Source organism: Elephas maximus, chromosome 4, assembly GCF_024166365.1.
Source record: "Elephas maximus indicus isolate mEleMax1 chromosome 4, mEleMax1 primary haplotype, whole genome shotgun sequence".
Lineage (NCBI taxonomy): Eukaryota > Metazoa > Chordata > Mammalia > Proboscidea > Elephantidae > Elephas > Elephas maximus.
This window is the reverse complement of record NC_064822.1, coordinates 157859216-157879735: the sequence shown is the minus strand read 5'-3', so window position 1 is coordinate 157879735 and position 20520 is coordinate 157859216. Positions and strand designations below refer to the sequence as shown.

Below are 20520 nucleotides of genomic sequence, written 5' to 3'. Positions count from 1 at the left end.
GAAAGTTTATATTAAGGGTATAAAATAATATTGTCAATTTTGTCTTTAATGCTATTATCTCAACTTGAAGTTTTTTTTAGTCTATTTGTAAAGAATTACTGGTTAATGAGTATCTAGTTTGTCTATATACTGTGATGAACTACTAGGCTAATGAAAAATTAGATTATCTATAAAATGTATATATTCTTGCCTTTTTTTTTACAAGATTTGTAAGAACTTTTGTCTTTAGTATTTATAAAGTATTTTATAAATGCTAAAGTATTTATGAAGTCTTTTTTTTTAGTAGGATCATTTTTCTACTCTCTGAGATAGTTATTTTGTATGCTGTTCTCGGTCCTCAAATATTCCACGTCCATTACTTTCCTTTCACCTTCCCTCAGTCATGTTTTATATCATTGAGAAAGTAGGAACCATCAGATGTTTACCTAAAAGCTGTACTTACACATTTATTCTCTTTCTTACTTTATTACATGGAAGACAGGTCCCTTTTCCAAACAAAGATCAATTCTTTCTCTTGTGCTCTGGATTATTCTATCTACCTGTCAGATGTCATTTCATTTTACATTTCACTTGCTCGCTAGACTTTGGCCACTCTGGCCTTCTTTTTCTTCATTAAATGAAAAGACTCTAGTTCAGAGTCTGGAACAGTCTTCTCTGGCTGACTTCTTCCTTTAAAAATCCTTTAAATTTCAGGTCAATTATCACCTCCTCAGAGTTTTTCTATCTAAAGTACCTGAGAAATAATTTCCATCCATGCTTATTGGTAATGCCTTAGGTCAGACTGCCATCAACCATTAACCCTCACATAGATTATTGTAGCTGCCTTCTTTTTCTCCAGTGTCAGTCCGTTTCTCTCCTCCTCCATTTGAATCTCTTAAAAAAATTTTTTTTTAAATTAGGACTTGATAATGCCGTTTTCCTCTTCAAAATCTGCGTTAGTTAAAGGCTTCCAGTTGTCTTTAGAATAAAATCCAAACTGTTTAGCATGTTCTAGAAGGCTGTATGTGTATGTGTATGTTACCTCTAGCTTAACTTATCTTCGTAGTCCTCTTTATTCTCTTTGATCCAGGCATGTTGAACTCCTGCTTTTATAGTGTGTCAAGTTTTTTTCTTATTTTGAGCTTTTGCATATGCTGATCCCTATGTCTTACCTGCTCTTTCTTTTACCTTTTTGCTTGGGTAGCATCTGATTGCCATTTAAGTCTTATTGCAGGTACTACTTTTTCCAGTAAACTTTTCTGACTCACATCTGGAATAGATGCTTTGCTCATGTGCCTCTTGCAACCATATTTCGTATTCCTTTGGTAATGATTATAATTCTGAAATTCACTCATTTATCAAATATTTATTGAATGCCAGACATTGTTTTGGATGCCATAGATACGGCAGTCAATAAAATAGTCAAAAATCTTTAGCCTGGTGGAGGTTACGTACTAGTGGGTAGAAACAGGCAAACATACACACACACACACAAACACAACATAATAAAAATGTACAGCCATAGACAGTTGATGTTATTGAGAAAAATAAAGCAAAGAAAAGGAGATAGAAGATGTGTTTTGGGAGGCTGCGATTTTAAGTTGGGTTGTCAGAAAAATCTGAAGGAAGTGAGGGAATGAGTCATGTGGATTTCTAGGGCAAGTGTGTTCCAGGCATATGAAACAACAGGTGCAAAGTCTGTGGTGGGTGCATGCCTGCCATGTTGCAAGAGCAGCCAGGAGGTCACTATGGCTCCACCACAGTGAGTGAGGGAAGAGTGAGCCCAGCTCAGATAGGGCCTTTTGTACAGACTTAGGTTTTTACTCTTCATGAGATGGGAAGCCATTGGATAGTTCTGAACAGGGAAGTGACAAAGGTTTTGATTTATATTTTTACAGGATGCACTTAGGCTGCTGTGTTGAAAATAGACTGTTAGTAGGGTAAGGACAAAACAGGGAGATTGTTAAGAGGCTATTGAAGTGTTCTGTGTATGAGGTAAGGAGCACTCGTGGTGAAGTGCCCGGCAGCTAACTGAAAGATCGGTAGTTTGAACTCACCAGCTGCTCCATGGGAGAAAGATGTGGCAGTCTGCTTCTGTAAAGTTTATAGCTCTGGAAGCTGTATGGGGCAGTTCTACCCTGAGGGTTACTGTGAGTCAGAATCGAGTCGATGACAATGGGATTGGTTTTGGTTTATATTTGGGGTGATAGTGGCTAGTGTGGGGTGCTATCGGTGGACCAACCAGTTGCTTTCAAATCAGTTCCGACTCATGGTGACCACGTGTGTCATAGGGGTTTTCAATGTCCGATCTTCCAGAAGCAGGTTGGCAAGCCTTTCTTCCCCGGGCACCTCTGGATGGACTTGAATCTCTAACCTATCGGTTAGCAGCCAAGCGTGTTAATTGTTTGCATCACCCAGACACTCCTGGTAACAGTGGGGTGCTAAGAAATAGTTGAATTCTGAATACATTTTGAAGATAGACTAGTAGTATTTTCTCATCCCCCCCACCCCCAAAAAAATATCCGTTCCTGTCGAGTCAGTTTTAACTCATAGTAACCCTATTGGACAGATTAGAACTGTCACATAGGTTTTCAAGGCTGTAAAGCTTTATGGAAACAGACTGCCACACCTTTCTCTCATAGGTCTGCTGGTGGGGTTGAACTGCCAACCTCTCACTTAGCAGCAGAGTGCTTAACCACTGCACCACTAGAGCTCCTTATTTTCTGATTAATGAGGTGCAAAATGTAATTATCAATTTTCTTTTGTGACTTTTCCCCTGTGCTGTAAGCTTCTTGAGGGTGGAGCGACTTTGCTTTCTTTACCGTTTTGTTCTCGGTATAAAGCTTAATGGCTAGAACATTGTAATTACACTCAGTAAATACATTTTGAATGAATGATTGGATGACTGTATGTGGAAACTTAGTTAAGATACAAGAGTAAAGTGAAAGGTAGTGTTAAGCTGCGGTGGTACAAATGCAATGATCCATTCTTTTAAAGAAGTATTCCGTGCTCCTAGCACATGGAATGTAGTGGCCTGGATAACAGCCCTTTTCATCACTTTTAAAAAAAAATCACATTCCTCACCTTCATCCCTTGGAAAATCTCCTTTAAGGGTTATTAACAAAAGGAATAATGATATTAATGGTAGTTGCCATTTATTAAATGCTTACTTTGTGGCAGATACTATGATTTGCACTTTGCATATAGTATCTCATTTAAGTCTCATGATATACATATGAAGTAGTATTCTTGTTAACCTACTTAACAAATGAGCAAGTTGCGCTCACACACCTAGTAAAGGTAGGGTTTCTAGGATTCAAGCCTATCTTGGTTTCTTAGTGTTGCTGTAATAGAAATACTGTGAGTGGGTGGTTCAACAAAAATAAATTTATTTTCTCACAATTTAGGAGGCTAGAAGTTCCAATTCCAAGCACTGTCTCTAGGAGAAGGCTCTCTGTGGTGTTGGCTCTGATAGAAAATCTGCTTCAGCTTCTCTGGCCAGAGATCCTTAGAGGTCCCGGGCTTGTGGATTGGTCTCCATTGTCTTCAGATAGTGTCAATATTCCCCCTATATCTGCTCTGTTCTGTGCATAATCTGTTCTTTTATATCCCAAAAGTGGTTTGAGATACATGCGATACTGATACAGTCTCAGTAGTAAAACAAAGAAAACCCTATTCCCAAATGCAGTTCCATCCATATGTATAGGTATAGGGGTTTGGATTTACAACACATGTGTTTGGGGGACACAGTTTAGTCCATAACAAAGCTTGAGCCTAGCTCTTAATCTCTACTTTGTATTGGCTCTCATTTTGGAAGCTTGTTTGGTGTCTTTTTCTGCTTCCTTGCTATTATCCTAAGTGACTTTGGTGACCCAAGGAGCACCTAAGCCTCTCAGTTCCATAATGTTACTAATGTTAACAGTCTTTTTTACCCCTTTTCTAGCTATTCAAGCCTATGGCTGTACCTCCCACATTGTCACTAGGCAGAATAGTTTTACTTGAAATATTGAATTTTATCTTCCCATTCCTTACTGTAAATATAATTTCAGTATCTCAAGTAAAAACTTTATGAATGGCAGCAAAATACGCTGGAAGTTATTCCACCAGAATTCAAATATCAGCAGGGTAACCCATGGCGGACAGGTTTCAGCTGGGCTTCCAGACTAAGACAGAGTAGGAAGAAGGACCCGGCGGTCTACTTCTTTGAAAAGAGTTAGCCAGTGTAAACCTTATGAATAGCAGCAGAACGTTGTCTGATACAGTACCGTAAGATGAGCTTCTCAGGTTGGAAGGTGCTCAAAAGACGGCTGGACAAGAGTTGCCTCCTCAAAGTAGAGTCAACCTTAATGACGTGGATGGAGTCAAGCCTTTAGGACCTTCATTTGCGGATGTGGTGCAACTCAAAATGAGAAGAAATAGCTACAAACATCCATTAATAATTGGAAAGTGAAATGTACTAAGTATGGATGTAGGAAAATTGGAAGTTGTCAAAAATGAAATGGAAAACATCAAGATTGATATTCCAAATATCTCAGTTCTCTCAATTCCTGGAGCCTTGTTTTTCGCTAATGTCTTCAATGCAGCTTAGGGATTAGTGAGCTGAAGTTGGCCATTTTGAACTGGACAATCATATGATGTACTGTGCTGGGAATGACAAACTGAAGAAGAATGGCATCATGTTCATCGTGATCCTGTACAGGACAGACCATCGATTGTCCATATGCAGGTTGAAGCTGAGGAAAAATAAAACAAGGCCACCAGAGCTAAAATTCAACCTTGAGTATATCCCACCTGAATTTGGAGACCATTTCAAGAATAGATTTGACTCATTGAACACTAGTGACCAGAGACGAGAGGAGTTGTGTGATGACATTAAGGACATCATACGTGAAGAAAGCAAAAGGTCATTAAAAAGACAAAAAGAAAGTAAAGACCAAAATGGATGTCAGAAGAAACTCTGAACCTTGCTCTTGAATGTAGAGTAGCTAAAGCAAATGGAAGAAATGATGAAGTAAAAGAGCTGAAGAGAAAATTTTAAAGGGCAGCTCGAGAAGACAAAGTAAAATATTATAATGAAAAGTACAAAACTTGGAGTTAGAAAACCAAAAGGGAAGAATATGGTCGGCATTCTCAAGCTGAAAGAAATGAAGAAAAAATTCAAGCCTTCAGTTGCAATTCTGAAAGATTCTGTGGGCAAACTATTGAATGACACAGCAAGCATCGAAACCAGATGAAAGAAATACACAGAGTCACTGTATCAAAAAGATTGGTCAGCATTCCACCGTTTCAGGAGGTATCATATGATGAAGAATCAATGGTATTGAAGAAGTCCAACCTGCATTGACGGCATTAGCAAAAAATAAGGCTTCAGGAATTGACAGAATACCAATTGAGATGTTTCAACAAATGGATACAACGCTGGCGGTACTCGTCTATGTGAAGAAATTTGGAAGACAGCTGCCTGGCCAACTGACTGGAAGAGGTCCGTATTTGTGCCCATTCCAAAGAAAGGTCCCTAGTGTTCAATGCTTCAAATCTATTCTTTAGATGGTTTCTAAATTCAGGTGGGATATACTCAAGGTCATATTTTGGCTCTCGTGGACTTGCTCTGATTTTCTTCAGTTTCACCTTGAAACTTGCACATGAGCAATTGATGGTCTGTTCCACAGTTGGCCCCTGGCCTTGTTCTTACTGATGATGTTGAGCTTTTCCATCATCTCTTTCCACAGATGTAGTCAATTTGATTTCTTTGTGTTCCATGTGGCGAGGTCCATGTGTATAGTCGCTGTTTATGTTGGTGAAAGAACGTATTTGCAATGAAGAAGTCATTGGTCTTGTAAAATTCTATCATTTGATCTCTGACATTGTTTCTGTCACCAAGGCCATATTTTCCAACCACTGATCCTTCTTCTTTGTTTCCAACTTTCGTATTCCAATCACCAGTAATTATCAATGCGTCTGGATTTCATGTTCCATCAATTTCGGACTGCAGCAGCTGATAAAAATCTTCTATTTCTTCATCTTTGGCCCTAGTGGTTGGTGCGTAAATTTGAATAATAGTCGTATTAACTGGTCTTCCTTATAGGCGTATGGATATTATCCTATCACTGAGAGGGTTGTACTTCAGGATAGATCTTGAAATGTTCTTTTTGATGAGGAATGCAACACCATTCCTTTTCAAGTTGTCATTCCCAGCATAGTAGACTATATGATTGTCCAATTCAGAATGGCTAATACCAGTCCATTTCAGCTCACTGATGCTTAGGATATTGATGTTTATGCAGTCCATTTAATTTTTGATGATTTCCAATTTTCCTAGATTCATACTTCGTACATTCCAGGTTCTGATTATTAATGGATGTTTGCAGCTGTTTCTTTTCATTTTGAGTCATGCTGCATCAGCAAATGAAGGTCCCTAAAGCTTTACTCCATGCATGTCATCAAGATTGACTCTACTTTGAGGAGGTAGCTCTTCCCCGGTCATCTTTTGAGTGCCCTCCAACCTGGTAGGCCCATCTTCCAGCACTATATCAGACAGTGTTCCACTGCCATTCATAAGGTTTTTCACTGGCTAATGCTTTTCAGAAGTAGACTGCTGGGTCCTTCTTCCTAGTCTGTCTTAGTCTGGAAGCTCAGCTGAAGCCTGTCCTTTAAAGTGTTGAAGAGCAAAGATGTCACCTTGAAGACTAAGGTGCATCTGACCCAAGCCATGGTATTTTCAATCGCATCATATGCATGTGCAAGCTGGACAAAGAATAAAGAAGACTGAAGAAGAATTGACGCCTTTGAATTGTGGTGTTGGCAAAGAATATCGAATATACCCTGGACGGCCGAAAGAATTAACAAATTTGTCTTAGAAGTACAACCAGAATGCTCCTTAGAAGCAAGGCTGGCGAGACTGCGTCTTACGCACTTTGGACACGTTGTCGGGAGGGATCAGTTCCTGGAGAAAAGGACATCATGCTTGGCAGAGTACAGGGTCAGTGGAAAAGAAGAAGATCCTCAATGAGGTGGATTGACACAGTGGCTGCAACAATTTGCTCAAGCGTAACAATTTTAAAGATGGCGCAGGACCAGGCAGTGTTTTGTTCTGTTGCGCATAGGGTCACTATGCGTTGGTACCGACTCGACAGCACCTAACAACAACAACAACCAAAGAAAGGTGATCCAACACAATGTGGAAATTATTGCATGCAAGGAAAATGTTGCTAAAGGTCGTTCAAAGGTGGTTGCAACAGTGCATTGACAGGGAACCGCCAGAAATTCAAGCCGGTTTCAGGAGAGGACGTGGAACAAGGTGTATCATTGCTGATGTCAGTTGGATCCTGGATAAAAGCAGAGAATACTAGAAAGATGTTTACCTGTGGTTTTTTTTTTTTTAACCTGTGTTTTGTTGACTATGCAAAGGCATTCGATTACGTGGATTTTAACAAATTATGGATAACATTTATGACAAATGGGAATTTCAGAACACTTATTGTGCTCATGAGGAACCTGTACATAGACCAAAAGGCTGTTGACCTGTTGCTGTTGAGTCGATTCTGACTCACAGAGACCCCACAGGACAGAGTAGAACTGCCCCATAGGGTTTCCAAGGAGTGGCTGGTGGATTCGAACTGCCATCCTTTTGCTTAGCAGCCATACCTCTTAACCACTATGCCACCAGGTTTTTGATCAAGGGTATTCTTGTTTAAAATCAAGAAAAGTGGGTGTCAGGGTTGCATCCTTTCACCATACTTATTCAGTCTGTATGCCGAGCAAATAGTCCTAGAAGCTTCATAGTCTATGAAGAAGAATGTGGCATCAAGACTGGTGGGAGACTCATTAACAACCTGCATTATCAGCTGACACAACCTTGCTTGCTGAAAGTGAAGAGGACTTGAAGTACTTACTCATGAAGATCACAGACTACAGCCTTCAGTATAGATTTCTCCTCAACATAAAGCAAACAAGTACAACTGGACCAATAAGTAAAATCATGATAAACAGGGAAAATATGGAAGTTGTCAATGATTTCATTTTTCCTGGATCCACAATCAACACCCATAGAATCAGCAGTCAGGAAATCAAAGGACGCATTGCATTGGGCAAACCTGCTGCAAAAGGTGTCTTTAAAGTGATTAGACGCAAAGATGTGACTTTGAGGACTAAGGTGCTCCTGACCCAAGCCATGATATTTTCAATTGCCTCATATGCATGGGAAAGCTGGACAAGAATAAGGAAGACCGAAGAAGAATTGATGGCTTTGAATTATGGTGTTGGCAAAGAATATTGAATATACCATGGACTGCCAGAAGAACGAACGAATCTGTCTTGGAAAAAATATAGCCACTGTGTTCCTTGGAAGCAAGGATGGCGAGATTTCACCTCACATACTTTGGACATATTATCCGGAGGGAACAGTCCCTGCGAGAAGGACATCGTGCTTGGTAAACTATATGTTCAGAGAAAAGGAGAAAGACCCTCAACGAGTTGGTTTGACACAGTGGCTGCAACCATGGGCTGAAATTTAACAATGATTGTGAGGATGGCGCAGATCCGGGCAGTGTTTTGTTGTGTTATTTGTAGGGTTACTTATGAGTTGGAACTGACTTGAGGTCACCTTACAACAACAACAACATTCCTTACTGTAACTATCTATACTCTTAATAATTCTCTTTCTCATATTCTCACTATTTAAGTTTTTTGCCTCCATGAATATTTTATTTTTTTAATTCTGTATTTTCTTCTAGTCTCTCAATCTTTTTCTGGCTTTCTTTCCTTTCCTTTCTAAACATACATCTAGTGACAGTTAATATTTTTTGCACACTCACCACATCTTTGGTACTGTACCAGGCAGTTTATGCACAGGATAGCCTTAGAAGAATAGGTGCTAATGTCAGCTCCAGTTTGTAGACCAAACATTTTACACAAAGTGAAGTAAAGTGATTTCCTCAAGGTTATATAGATAACCCTTTTTGTGATTCAAATCCCCACATACTTTTGACAGAAAAACTCATCAGGTTATAACCTTTATAACCTCCTGCACTACTGCGACTCTTAATTTTATTTATTTTTTCTCGTACATCCTCAATTTCCTTGTCCTCTTGTCCTTGTGTTGTTCCTATCTAGCAAGACCCTAAATCATAGATCAGTATAATAAGCCACATTTATGTAAAAGTAGGTGCTATAGGTATAGGGAATTTGAGAGATTGTTTAAAAAAAATTTTTTTTTAATTCTTAAAATTAGAATGGTCGTCTGCTAAAAGTCACAGGGATGGGATCTCAGGGTAGTGGGAATACAGTGAAGACCAAACATTGCTTTCATTATGAGAAGTTCTTTGTTGTGAATATTATATCACATAAAGGTATTTTTTAAGTCCTGTCGTCTTTCTTGATCTAAAATAAAGTCTTTAACTTGCCAATAATTGCTCTCAGATAAGTAAGGACAAAGTGTCATAAACAAAAGGATCAGTAATATTCTAACCAAAGCAACTGGGTACCATTAAATAATAATAAAAAAAAGAGCCATGGGAATTTACAGTATAAGGCTAGGTAATAATTTTAGAGTGTCTGGGTGGCACAGATGCCTAAGTGCTTGACTACTAGCTGAAAGGTTAATGGTTTGAACCTACCCAGAGACCCCTTGGCAGGCAGGCCTGGCGATCTGCCTCTGAAAGGTTGCAGCTTGAAAACCCCATGGAGCAGTTCTACTCTGCCTACGTGGAGTAGCTATAAGTCAGAATCGACTTGATGGCAGGTAACAACGGCACTTTAGTTAAATCTTTCACCTTTTGTGTAGCTACTATTTGAAAATTTTCCTTATGTATAATAAAATAGATATACTAATTATTTTTTGTTGTGTGTTGATTTTCATTGTCTAGATTTATATTTTGTTCTATAAATAATTTTTTATATATATCCTCCTAAAAGTTGTTATTTCACAGGATTTCATCTGTCCATTATGTCTGAAAAGATGTATAACTGCTATTGATTTGTTGGAGCATGACCAGAAAGTACATGCTGAAAATGAAACAAGAGGACAGGAACTCCTTAATGACTTCAGTGTTACTGTGGGTCCTGTGTAATTTGTTTTAGTAGCTGGTTATGGGTTGCTGAAAACGTCCTTGTTATTTCTTGCTTGGTGTTGCTGAACTTTTTATGCTACAAGGGAATATGGATCGCTTTAATTATGCATGCTTTAAAGAAAGTTCAATAAGGAAAAAAGGCTCTTGGGAAGTCTGCTTGGTTTCTCTTACTGTTTGCAGCTGTCTGTGAATTTGTAAATATATACAAAAGTTTAAGTTAATATTTTTACATAAATTTTATATGAAATATGAAGTAAATGATAGTATTTTATTTGAACATTTATAAGTCATATCTTTGTTTTTTAGTTATATCTTTAGTTAGTGTTTTATTCATGAATATGTTAAAATACTTTTTGCATGTAAAATACTGTTTTACTGTCTTCACTTGGGAAAATACACAGTTATCAGAATCTGAATTTTCTAGTGTCTCAATCTTTGTTTTGTCTTCCCTGGACCTGAAGGAGGTGACAGAATGACACTGACATCAATATCAGTGGATCAGCCAATAATGATTATCAGGACTTTATCAGTACGGTGGGGCTACTGAATATCTAAGACTGGGGTAGGAGCTAATGGCAGGAAGCGTTGCCCATTTTTAGGCTGGAAAAACTTCTCAGATAATCCTGATATTTTTTTTTTTCTTCGAGAATCATTACAATATACTAAAAAGAAAGAGAAACAGAACTCCTTGTAATTCTGTTTTCAATCTTATAAAAGAATGAAAATGTTTGTACCATGAAAGACCAAAAATAAGACTCTTAATTTTTTCCGTGAGTCAATTTTGTGTGTAAGAAAACTATCTTATAAACACTTGCTTATTTAAATTATTTATGGAGTACCTCTCATGTGCCAAGCCTTTTGGTAAGTGAAGGACTTAAAAAGATAAGTAAGATCTGATCTCTGTCCTAGGATGTTTCTATGCTAGATATTATTTGCCTGATAAGGTAGAAGTACAAAGAGTGCAATGGTTAATTCAGCATGAGGAGAACTCAGGAAAAAATTACAGATAATTGAAATCTAAGAATAAGGAATTTATTCCTTTAATCTTAAATAATCTTTTTTTTTTTTTTTAAAGTTGATGAGAAATGTAGGATGATTAAAACCAAACCTACTGCTATCGAGTAGATTCTGACTCATAGTGACCCTATAGGACAGAGTAGAACTGCCCCATAGAGTTGACAAGGATCACCTGGTAGATTCAAACTGCTGACCATTTGGTTAGCAGGTGTAGCTCTGAACCACAACACCATGAGGGTTTCCTTAGGATGACTAAGAGACATAAATGCAGCTGGCTGTTTTTAGTGTTTACTAACACGACTTCTCGAAGTTACCTATCTAGCAACTTCAGTCCCCTGGAAGATAATTTTGATAAAACAGAAAAGGGATTTCTTAATAGATAGAATTTGTATCTAGAACTAAAGCTGGAACATCCTTTAAGTACTCATTCAGAGAGTCTGAACATGGGCAGGTGAAATGAGGGTGGTGGGAAGGTAAAATGTGTAGGCTTAGTGTTTTATTAGAAATGAGACCGATGAAGTAGTTTAGCGTAACTCTTAGGTGTCTAGCTTGGGTGAAAGATGGATGGTGGTGAGAAAAGGAGCTCTGGGGAATAAGTTCAGTTTTGGATTTGTTGTATTTGGGATATAGGTAGGGATGTCCTTCTACCCCCTGCATTCCAGTTTCTTTTTGTATCTATAATAGAGGAGCATTTTAGAATTGTAGTGTACTTGATGAAAGCAAAACAGTTGTATTTCTTGTTACCTTAAATTAGCAGAATTTTTGTAACTGGTAATATCTTTACCACATTCTTGCTAATTAATATCTCTGATTTAACCAGTCCACCTAAATACTATTTAGAATGTGAAAGGGGCTGCTGCAGAATAGATTGCATGAGGATATTCCTGTGGATTGGGGAGATTGTGGTATTGTTTTCAGAACTGACATCTGGTAACATTTTTTAAAAGTAAGATTTTGGAGTAAGGCCTTCTCAAAGCCCCTGGAGCGTGTGTGTACGTTCACGCATGTGTGTAATATGTGTGTGTTATAACATGTGGGGAACCACTTCTTTATTGGCCATAAAAACTTTTTAATGAAATTACTGTAACGAGTAAAGTTGAAACAAATTTCTGATGGCATACTGAGTTGTCGTTGTTGTTAGGTGCCCTGAAGTTGGTTCTGACTTATAGCAACCCATCCTATTGTATAATTCTCCCACCAATCTGTCCTCTTTTTTTTCACTCTGTGGATATAGTTCTTTCGTAGTGGACTTGGCCTTCCCCATCATTAGAACTGAGCCTGTTTTCTTGTTCCGTTTAGATTAGAGTCAGTTCATTTGAGGATTCTTAATCTGCTCCTGTTCCCATTCCAGTTCTATCATCTACCATGACAGTCACTGGTTGTGGCATGGAACAAGAAGAGTTCCTTTTTCTGCCATTTACACCCCAACAGTGAAGATACGTCCCTGACACCCAGAATAGTAATCTCAAATGTGCTATCTCATGGAATCTTTCTCTCCTGCATCAGGGCCTAGAGTGGTCTTCTGCTTACCTTTCTTTGTTGTACTGATACTTAGATTCTAGGTGAGGGGAACAGAATGTAAGAAGGTTCTCAGAGAGAAAGAGTATGTCAGATTCAAGGAACCAAAAGAAGCCAGTGTTGCTATGGCTAAGTGAATGATGGGGATAGTGATAAGGAAGAAATAAGCAAGGACTATATTGTGCAGACTTCATAGGCTTTGTTTAATGAGTTTAGATTTCACGCCAACTGGAATAGGAAGCCATTGATGCTTAGCATTGGTAAGGTAATGGAGAGGAATTTTGCTTCTGGCTCAGGCACATGTCAGTCACTTATATCATTATTTACATGAGAAAATTTTTTTCCATTTGTAAACAATTCAGTGAGCTTTCTAAGAGTTTAATATATATGTTACTATGTATAAATGTGTAACATTTCGAAGGATGGAAATTTCAGAACACTTAATTGTGCTCATGAGGAACCTGAACCTAGATCAAGAGGCAGTCATTTGGACAGAATAAGGGGATACCGTGGGCTTTAAAGTCAGCAAAGGTGCGTGTCAGGGTTGTATCCTTTTCCCATACCCATTCAATCTGTATGCTGAGCAAATAATCTGAGAAGCTTGGCTATATGAAGAAGAACGGAGCATCAGGATTGGAGGAAGACTCATAAACAACCTGCGTTATGCAGATGACACAACCTTGTTTGCTGAAAGTGAAGAGGACTTGAAGCACTTGCTGATAAAGATCAAAGACCACAGCCTTCAGTACGGATTATGCCTCAGCATAAAAAAAAAAAAAAATTTTTTTTTTTTCAGCATAAAGAAAACAAAAATCCTCACAACTGGACCAGTAAGCAACAGCATGATAAATGGAGAAAAAGATTGAAGTTGTCAAAGATTTCATTTTACTTGGGTCCACAATGAACACCCATGGAAGCAGCAGTCAAGAAATCAAAAGATGCATTGCGTTTGGCAAATCTGCAAAGGACCGCTTTAAAGTGTTAAAAAGCAAAAATGTCACCTTGAAGATTAAGGTGCACCTGACCCAAGCTGTGGTATTTTCAGTCGCATCATATACATGTGAAAGCTGGGCAATGAATAAGGAAGGCCGAAGAAGAATTGACGCCTTTCAATTGTGGTATTGATGAGGAATATTGAATATACTGTGGACTGCCAAAAGAAGGAACAAATCTGTCTTGGAAGAAGTACAACCAGAATGCTCCTTAGAAGCAAGGATGGTGAGACTGCGTCTTACATACTTTGGACATGTTGTCAGGAGGGATCAGTCTCTAGAGATGGATATCATGCTTGGTAAAGTACGGGGTCATTGGAAAGGAGGAAGACCCTCAATGAGATGGACTGACACAGTGGCTGCAACAGTGGTCTCAAGCATAACAAGGATTGTGAGCGTGGCGCAGGACCAGGCAGTGTTTTGTTCTGTGCTGCACAGGGTTGCTTTGAGTTGGAACCAACTCGATGGTGTCTAACAACAAAGACTAACATGTATAAATCTACAGTAGTTTTTTTTTCTTTAAAAATTTTAGAAAAGTAGGGCATTACTATATAATCACTAGCTATGATTTGTTAATAGACCAGATTGTTAATTAAGGGGCATTAACTATTAATTCCTTTTCCCCCGTATCTGTTTAGAGATGCCGTAACACTACTCAGACAAGAGGTCCAAGACCTACAGGCTTCACTTAAGGTTAGAATAAAACTAATTATAATTGTTTTTTTTCAGGTAATAAATTTTAAATAAGTGACTAATTAAAAAATCTTTGTTTTTCACTGGGAAGAAAAATGGCACTCGGAAAAATTAAAGAGAGAATTAGAAAAATTTCAAAGGTTGCAGCAGCAAGTAATTGCTTTCAAATACTTGAAGCATGTTTATTAGTTGTTTATTTTCATTGTTGAGAATTAAGCATCATACCTATCTATAAGCAGGTGACCTGATATAAATAACTTCCTAATTTGTTTCCCAGTGTTCAATAGCCTACAGCATATGTCCTTTGCAATTTTAATGATTGTATAGAAATACATGGGAAGTGAAGATGTAACTTCTTTAAGTTGCCTTTGTTAAGAATCGTTTACCTTAAAGATTGTTTTTTATATCAGGCAGCTTTATTCTAATTGTGTGGCAGCATTCCTGAGTAGTTATAACATATACATTCAAACAACAGTGAAGCTCTTCAATGGATGTGTGTTTGTGACAAATTGGAAATAACTAGAATGTCTGTTGGTAGCGGAAGGCCTATTGTTTAGCTATTTACAATTTATATTAGTGAAGATCTTTTAAAAACATGAGAAAACTGTCATATTAATGGTAGGTTTTTTGAAATACAATAAAAGATATATATTTATGTATATACACACACATACACTGTCTTACTTTACATAAAAATAATAGAATAAAACAAAACACTTTTATTAAAAATTGTAATCTATGAATGGTGGGATTATTTTTGACATCTTAGATTGTTTACATTTTAATGTATTTTCTAAATAAATGCCTTAACCAATTGTGATTTTTATTTTAAAACGATACTGAGTTTTTTAGTAAGATTACATAAAGAATATGTAATTTTACCAAATCCATTGTATAGTTTTTATTTTTAGGAATAAATTGGGTACACTTTAAAAATAGTTCCAATATTTTGATAAAGTAATGAGTGATCTTTTTGTGCATTACCTTAGCATATTGTGGCTCTCACTCAGCCTTCTTTTTCCTTTGTACCAAGAATTGTCATTGACTGGAAAAGACAGATAAATAAACAATAAGACACCAGTTTTATTACTACTCAGCTTCTCCAGTTGCGGATGCTGTTAATGTTAAAGAGCCTTTTAGTTATCTAAAATACTGATAGTTCGTTTATTCATTTTTTACCTAAATGGCATTAACAGCTAATCAAACATGGACTGTCTTATTTTCTCTACCTGAAAACAGAGACGAAATTGTTTACTATATTTGAGGTGACTCTTTTCCATTTAATTAATTAAATCGATTCTCCACAGCACAATGTGTAAATTTTTTTGGTAGGAAATTTACCTTTGGGGGAAAATGTATTTTAAATATTGATGATTCTTAGCAATTAGTATGTCTAATTTCTCAAAGTACAAGAAAAGAAAAAAGCAGTGTACTACGAGATACCTTTTTAAAGTGTTTCAGATGTGTGTCGTTCTTTTAAACATGAGAATAACACCAAGGTGGTGTATTATTTTGTTTCTGATGCACATGATGAATTAAACCTGATGAAGTGTGCTCTTTAGTTTTGCTTCTTTTAAAGATGATTTATAATCCTGAATTAAAAATGTCTAGTTTTAAAGCCAAATTTGTTAGTAGTGTTAGTTCAATGGTATGTTTTAGCCTATATGCAAGTTTTCAGATATTATGAGATTGACTCTTGTCTGCTGACTTAAGTATTTGCTTTTGAATCTATATTTATAATAATTTATATTATTTATTTTTTACTGGTTTCATGGAATTTAAGATGCCATCCATTCCAAGACCCATAGTAATTTTCACACATCTTAATTCTGTCTTAGAACCAGTGAACTGCGGTTAGATCATTACACCAGTCTGCCTGCTGGTACCTTAGGAATCTGGAAGAGTGTGAGCTGACCAAACCTTAAGTTTCACCACAGTCTTATTGTTTGACTGATAGAACATGACTTCCAGAGATTTTTAACACTGACAGTTGTAACACTATTGTCTTTTTCTTTTAATGTATTTGTTTGTCTTTGTTTCCATGGAGGAGTCTAAACTTGATGGGTTGGTGGCTGATTCATCAGCAGGTAAATATATTTAAAGCATAAATATATATATATTTTATATATATACTTTTTCCTTTTTTTTTCTTTGATGTCTGCTAATTTTTTTTTTTTTTTTGTGGTTATATGTTATGGCTTTAATAGAGTGAAAATTGTGGTGATAGTCTAGGTTGAGAAAGTTACTTGGGTACTTTATAATTTAATCAGCTCAAGTTTTAGTATTTTTTTAGTTTATTATTTTCTGAAGTTAGTAATAAACTTCTGGAATATTGCATTCATACGGTTATTTAACGTAAGGTTAAATCTATTTTAAGGAGTTATATACTCTTCTTGCCTAGAAATACAGTGATGGAGCTAGCCTCTGTGCAACTTTTGTTTACTGGAGGAATGCTCAGTGAATAATTGTAAATATGTTTTGAGGTTACTTATTGTATTTAATTTCTCTCTGAAATCTCTTTCCTTTATGAGAATAAAGTATCAGGACTTTAACTGATTATTTTATTCAAGGCCTCAATCACCCTTAAGCCATCTCTAATTTTATCACACTTTGTAACTAATTTTATCAGAGAAGCAGAATATGTTCCTTTTTGGTCAGTTGACAAATATAGAAGAGTAAATGTGAGATCAAAACAGCATTAAACAAATATTTACAGATTATTGGGTGTGGTTCTAAATATTTCTTTCTTTTATTTAAAGTGTAAACTATGACTGGTGCCTCAGATGAGTCACAGATCCCTAATTTTTGAGATGTGAAAACGCTCTGCTTTTTTTGTAACTGGGTAAGACTCACGTTGATTGTCCTAACTACTGCAATGATTATAAGTAATTGCAGTTTAATGTAACATTGTATTTGAATAACTGCTACACTTTTTGTAGAGCTGCAGTCTTTGGAATAACAATTAGAAGAAGCCCAAACAGAAAATTTTAATATTAAGCAAACGTAAGACTTATTTGAGCAGAAAGCAGCCCAACTTGCTACTGAAATTGCAGGTAAATTGAGTCAGAATTTTTTAGCAAATGAATCGGTCTTACTATCTTTTGACCATTATACATCCTAGAAGTAGACATAGTGTGTTAATGTGATAACCCAGGTGTTTATAGACTGTGCTGTTGGTTAATAGAATTTAGTGATAACAGGTTGTTACGTAAATTAATTTCAGTTTGTTCTCTTTCCCCTCAACTTATCCCTTCAAAGGACTTGTTTTTCTCTGTAGAATTCTTTCTGAATTTTAGAGGTGGTGAATTTTCTTTTGTGGTATGCTTAAAGATTAGCTTACAACTATAATAAGTAATATTTTGAAGAAATTAAGTATAGTACAGATTTAACATTTGATTATGGTATCAATTATGTATATTCTTTTACTACATGCTTTTAAGTAAAATATTGTATTTGATTAAATATGCATTAAAAGTCAGTGCTAAATAGTAAGTTAATATTATGTGGAATTTATCTGAACACAGCCAGATCTGATCATTTTTAAGCTTACCTTTTAATATCATCAGAAGTACAGTTTTAAAGTATTATGTATGTATGGTTATATAAGGAATGTACATTTGAATTAGAGTAATATATATTCATATAGAGTAATAGGAATTTATAAGACTGTCTTTCCCTAAAGTTAATGTAATGAAACTAGTATTTATATAACTATCTTTAATTAGATAAAGTCAAATATGATGAAGAAAAGAGTCTTTGAGAAGCTTCTGAACAAAGAGTGACACATCTGACAGAAGAATTGAACAGAGAGGTTACTATAATTCAAGATCTGAAGACTGAACTGGTAATTTAGAAACCATTTATCAAGAAGCACCTTTATGATTTTCGAAGTTAAAAAACAAATATATGTTCTGCAGAGTAATTTTAAAAAATGTAAACCAGTTGCCGTCAGATCGACTCCGACTCATGACGACCCCGTATGTGTCAGAGTAGAACTTTGCTCCATAGGTTTTCAATGGCTGATTTTTTGCAAGTAGATCACCAGGCCTTTTTTCTGAGGTGCCTCTGGGTTAGCAACCTGTTGGTTAGCAGCTGAATGTGTTACCTGTTTGCGCCACCCGGGGATTCCTTTAAAGACAGAGTTTGAGTAAAATGGAGGAAATAATAAATCCTGTGGCATTCCTACCTACATATATGTTCTGCATGTGTTTTTTAAAAATAAAAATGGAATCGTGTGATGCATAATTTATAACCTTAGCATTTTCATTGTTTCTATCTAAATAACCATCAGACTTTTTAGTGGTTCCCATGCCCGTATCTCTGATCCTGACTTTACCTTGAGCTTTAGTTTTATATATCCAGCAACCTTTAGGATACATCCAATTGCATTTCTAGCTTTCACTTCAAATTCAGCAAGTATAAAATTATTGCATTTTCTTCATAGCTGTATTTCTGTCATGGGCATCAGGCATCATCAATACTCTCCTCAGTCTTTTTTTTTTTAATTGTGCTTTAAGTGAAAGTTTACAAATCAAGTTAGTCTTAATACAAAAATTTATATACACCTTGCTATATACTCCTAGTTGCCCTCCCCATAATGAGACAGCACACTCCCTCTCTCCACCCTTTATTTTTGTGTCCATTCTGCCAGCTTCTGTCCCCCTCGGCCTTCACATCTCCCCTCCAGATAGGAGCTGCACACATAGTCTCATGTGTCTACTTGATCTAAGAAGCCCACTCCTCACCAGTATCGTTTTCTGTCTTATAGTCCAGTTCGATCCCTGTTCAGAGAGTTGGCTTTGGGAATGGTTCCTGTCTTGGGCTAACAGAACGTCTCGGGCCCGCGACCTCCAGGATCCTCCAGTCTCAGTCAGACCATTAAGTCTGGTCTTTTTACAGGAATTTGAGATCTGTATCCCACTGCTGTCCTGCTCTTTCAGGGATTCTCTATTGTGCTCCCTGTCGTGGCAGTCATCGATTGTAGCTGGGCACAATCTAGTTCTTCTGGTCTCATGCTAATGTAGTTTCTGATTCATGTGGCCCATTCTAACTCTTGAGCTCATATTTACCTTGTGTCTTTGGTGTTCTTCATTCTCCTTTGCTCCATATGGATTGAGAACAATTGGTGCATCTTAGATGGCCGCTTGCTAGAGTTTAAGACCCCAGACGCCACCCTCCAAAATTGGATGTAGAATGTTTTCATAATAGAGTTTATTATGCGAATTGACCTAGATGTCCCCTGAAACCATGGTCTCCACACCCCCGCCCCTGCTATGCTGGCCTTCAAAACATTTGGTTTATTCAGGAAACTTCTTTGCTTTTGGTTTAGTCCAGTTGTGCTGACATCTCCTGTATTGTGTGTTGTCCTTCCCCTCACCTAAATTAGTTCTTGTCTGCAATCTAATTATTGACTCCCCCACTCCCTCCCTGTCCCCTCTAGTAACCATCAAAGAATGTTTTCTTCTCTTTTTTAACTATTTCTTGTGTTCGTATAATAGTGGTCTCATACAATAGTTGTCCTTTTGCAACTAACTAATTTTACTCAGCATAATGCCTTCCAGATTCCTCCATGTTATGAAATGATTCACAGATTCATCATTGTTCATTATCAATGCATAGTATTCTATTGTGTGAATATACCATTATTTATCCATTCATCTGTTGATGGGCACCTTGGTTGCTTCTATCCTTTTGGTATTGTAAACAGTGCTGCAGCAAACATGGGTGTGCATATATCTGTTTGTGTAAAGGCTCTTATTCTCTTGGATATATTCCAAGGAGTGGGATTGCTAGATTGTATGGTAGTTCTATTTCTAGCTTTTGAAGGAAGCACCAAATCGATTTCCAAAGTGGTTGTACCATTTTACATTCCCATCAGCAGTGTAGAAGTGTTCCAGTCTCTCCACAACCTCTCCAACATTTATTACTTTGTGTTTTTTGCATTAATGCCAGTCTTGTTGGAGTGATACGAAATCTCATTGTAGTTTTGATTTGCATTTCTCTAATGACTAATGATTGTGAGCATTTACTCATGCATCTCTTAGCTACCTGAATGTCTTCTTTAGTGAAGTGCCTGTTCATATCTTTTGCCCATTTTTTAATTGGGTTATTTGTCTTTTTGCAGTTGAGTTTTTGCGGTATCATGTAGATTTTAGAGATCAGGCACTGATCGGAAATGTCATAGCTAAAATCTTTTTCCTGGTCTGTAGGTAATCTTTTTACTCGTTTGGTAAAGCCTTTGGATAAGCATAGGT

At 36.9% G+C, this 20520-nt stretch overlaps 1 protein-coding gene across 10 annotated transcripts in view; it reads left to right on the top strand.

Moving 5' to 3' along the window:
* The window catches only part of EEA1 (early endosome antigen 1), a 345249-nt gene that overhangs the window by 33054 nt on the left and 291675 nt on the right, over positions 1 to 20520 (top strand). The window contains exons 3-7 of one of the 10 annotated variants that reach the window (XM_049884053.1): positions 14212 to 14266; positions 16314 to 16353; positions 17026 to 17108; positions 17206 to 17319; positions 17992 to 18110. The exons of 2 other annotated variants lie outside the window; for them this stretch is intronic. Coding sequence is in view for 5 of the 8 variants with exons in the window: in XM_049884050.1 (XP_049740007.1) it covers positions 9964 to 10031; positions 14212 to 14266; positions 16314 to 16353 (163 nt within the window). In the remaining 3 variants the exon portion in view is untranslated. Of the gene's footprint in view, positions 1 to 9891; positions 10032 to 14211; positions 14267 to 16313; positions 16354 to 17025; positions 17109 to 17205; positions 17320 to 17991; positions 18111 to 20520 lie in introns of all 10 variants that reach the window. 7 more of the 10 variants (XM_049884056.1, XM_049884055.1, XM_049884050.1 and 4 more) reach the window with 7 other exon arrangements.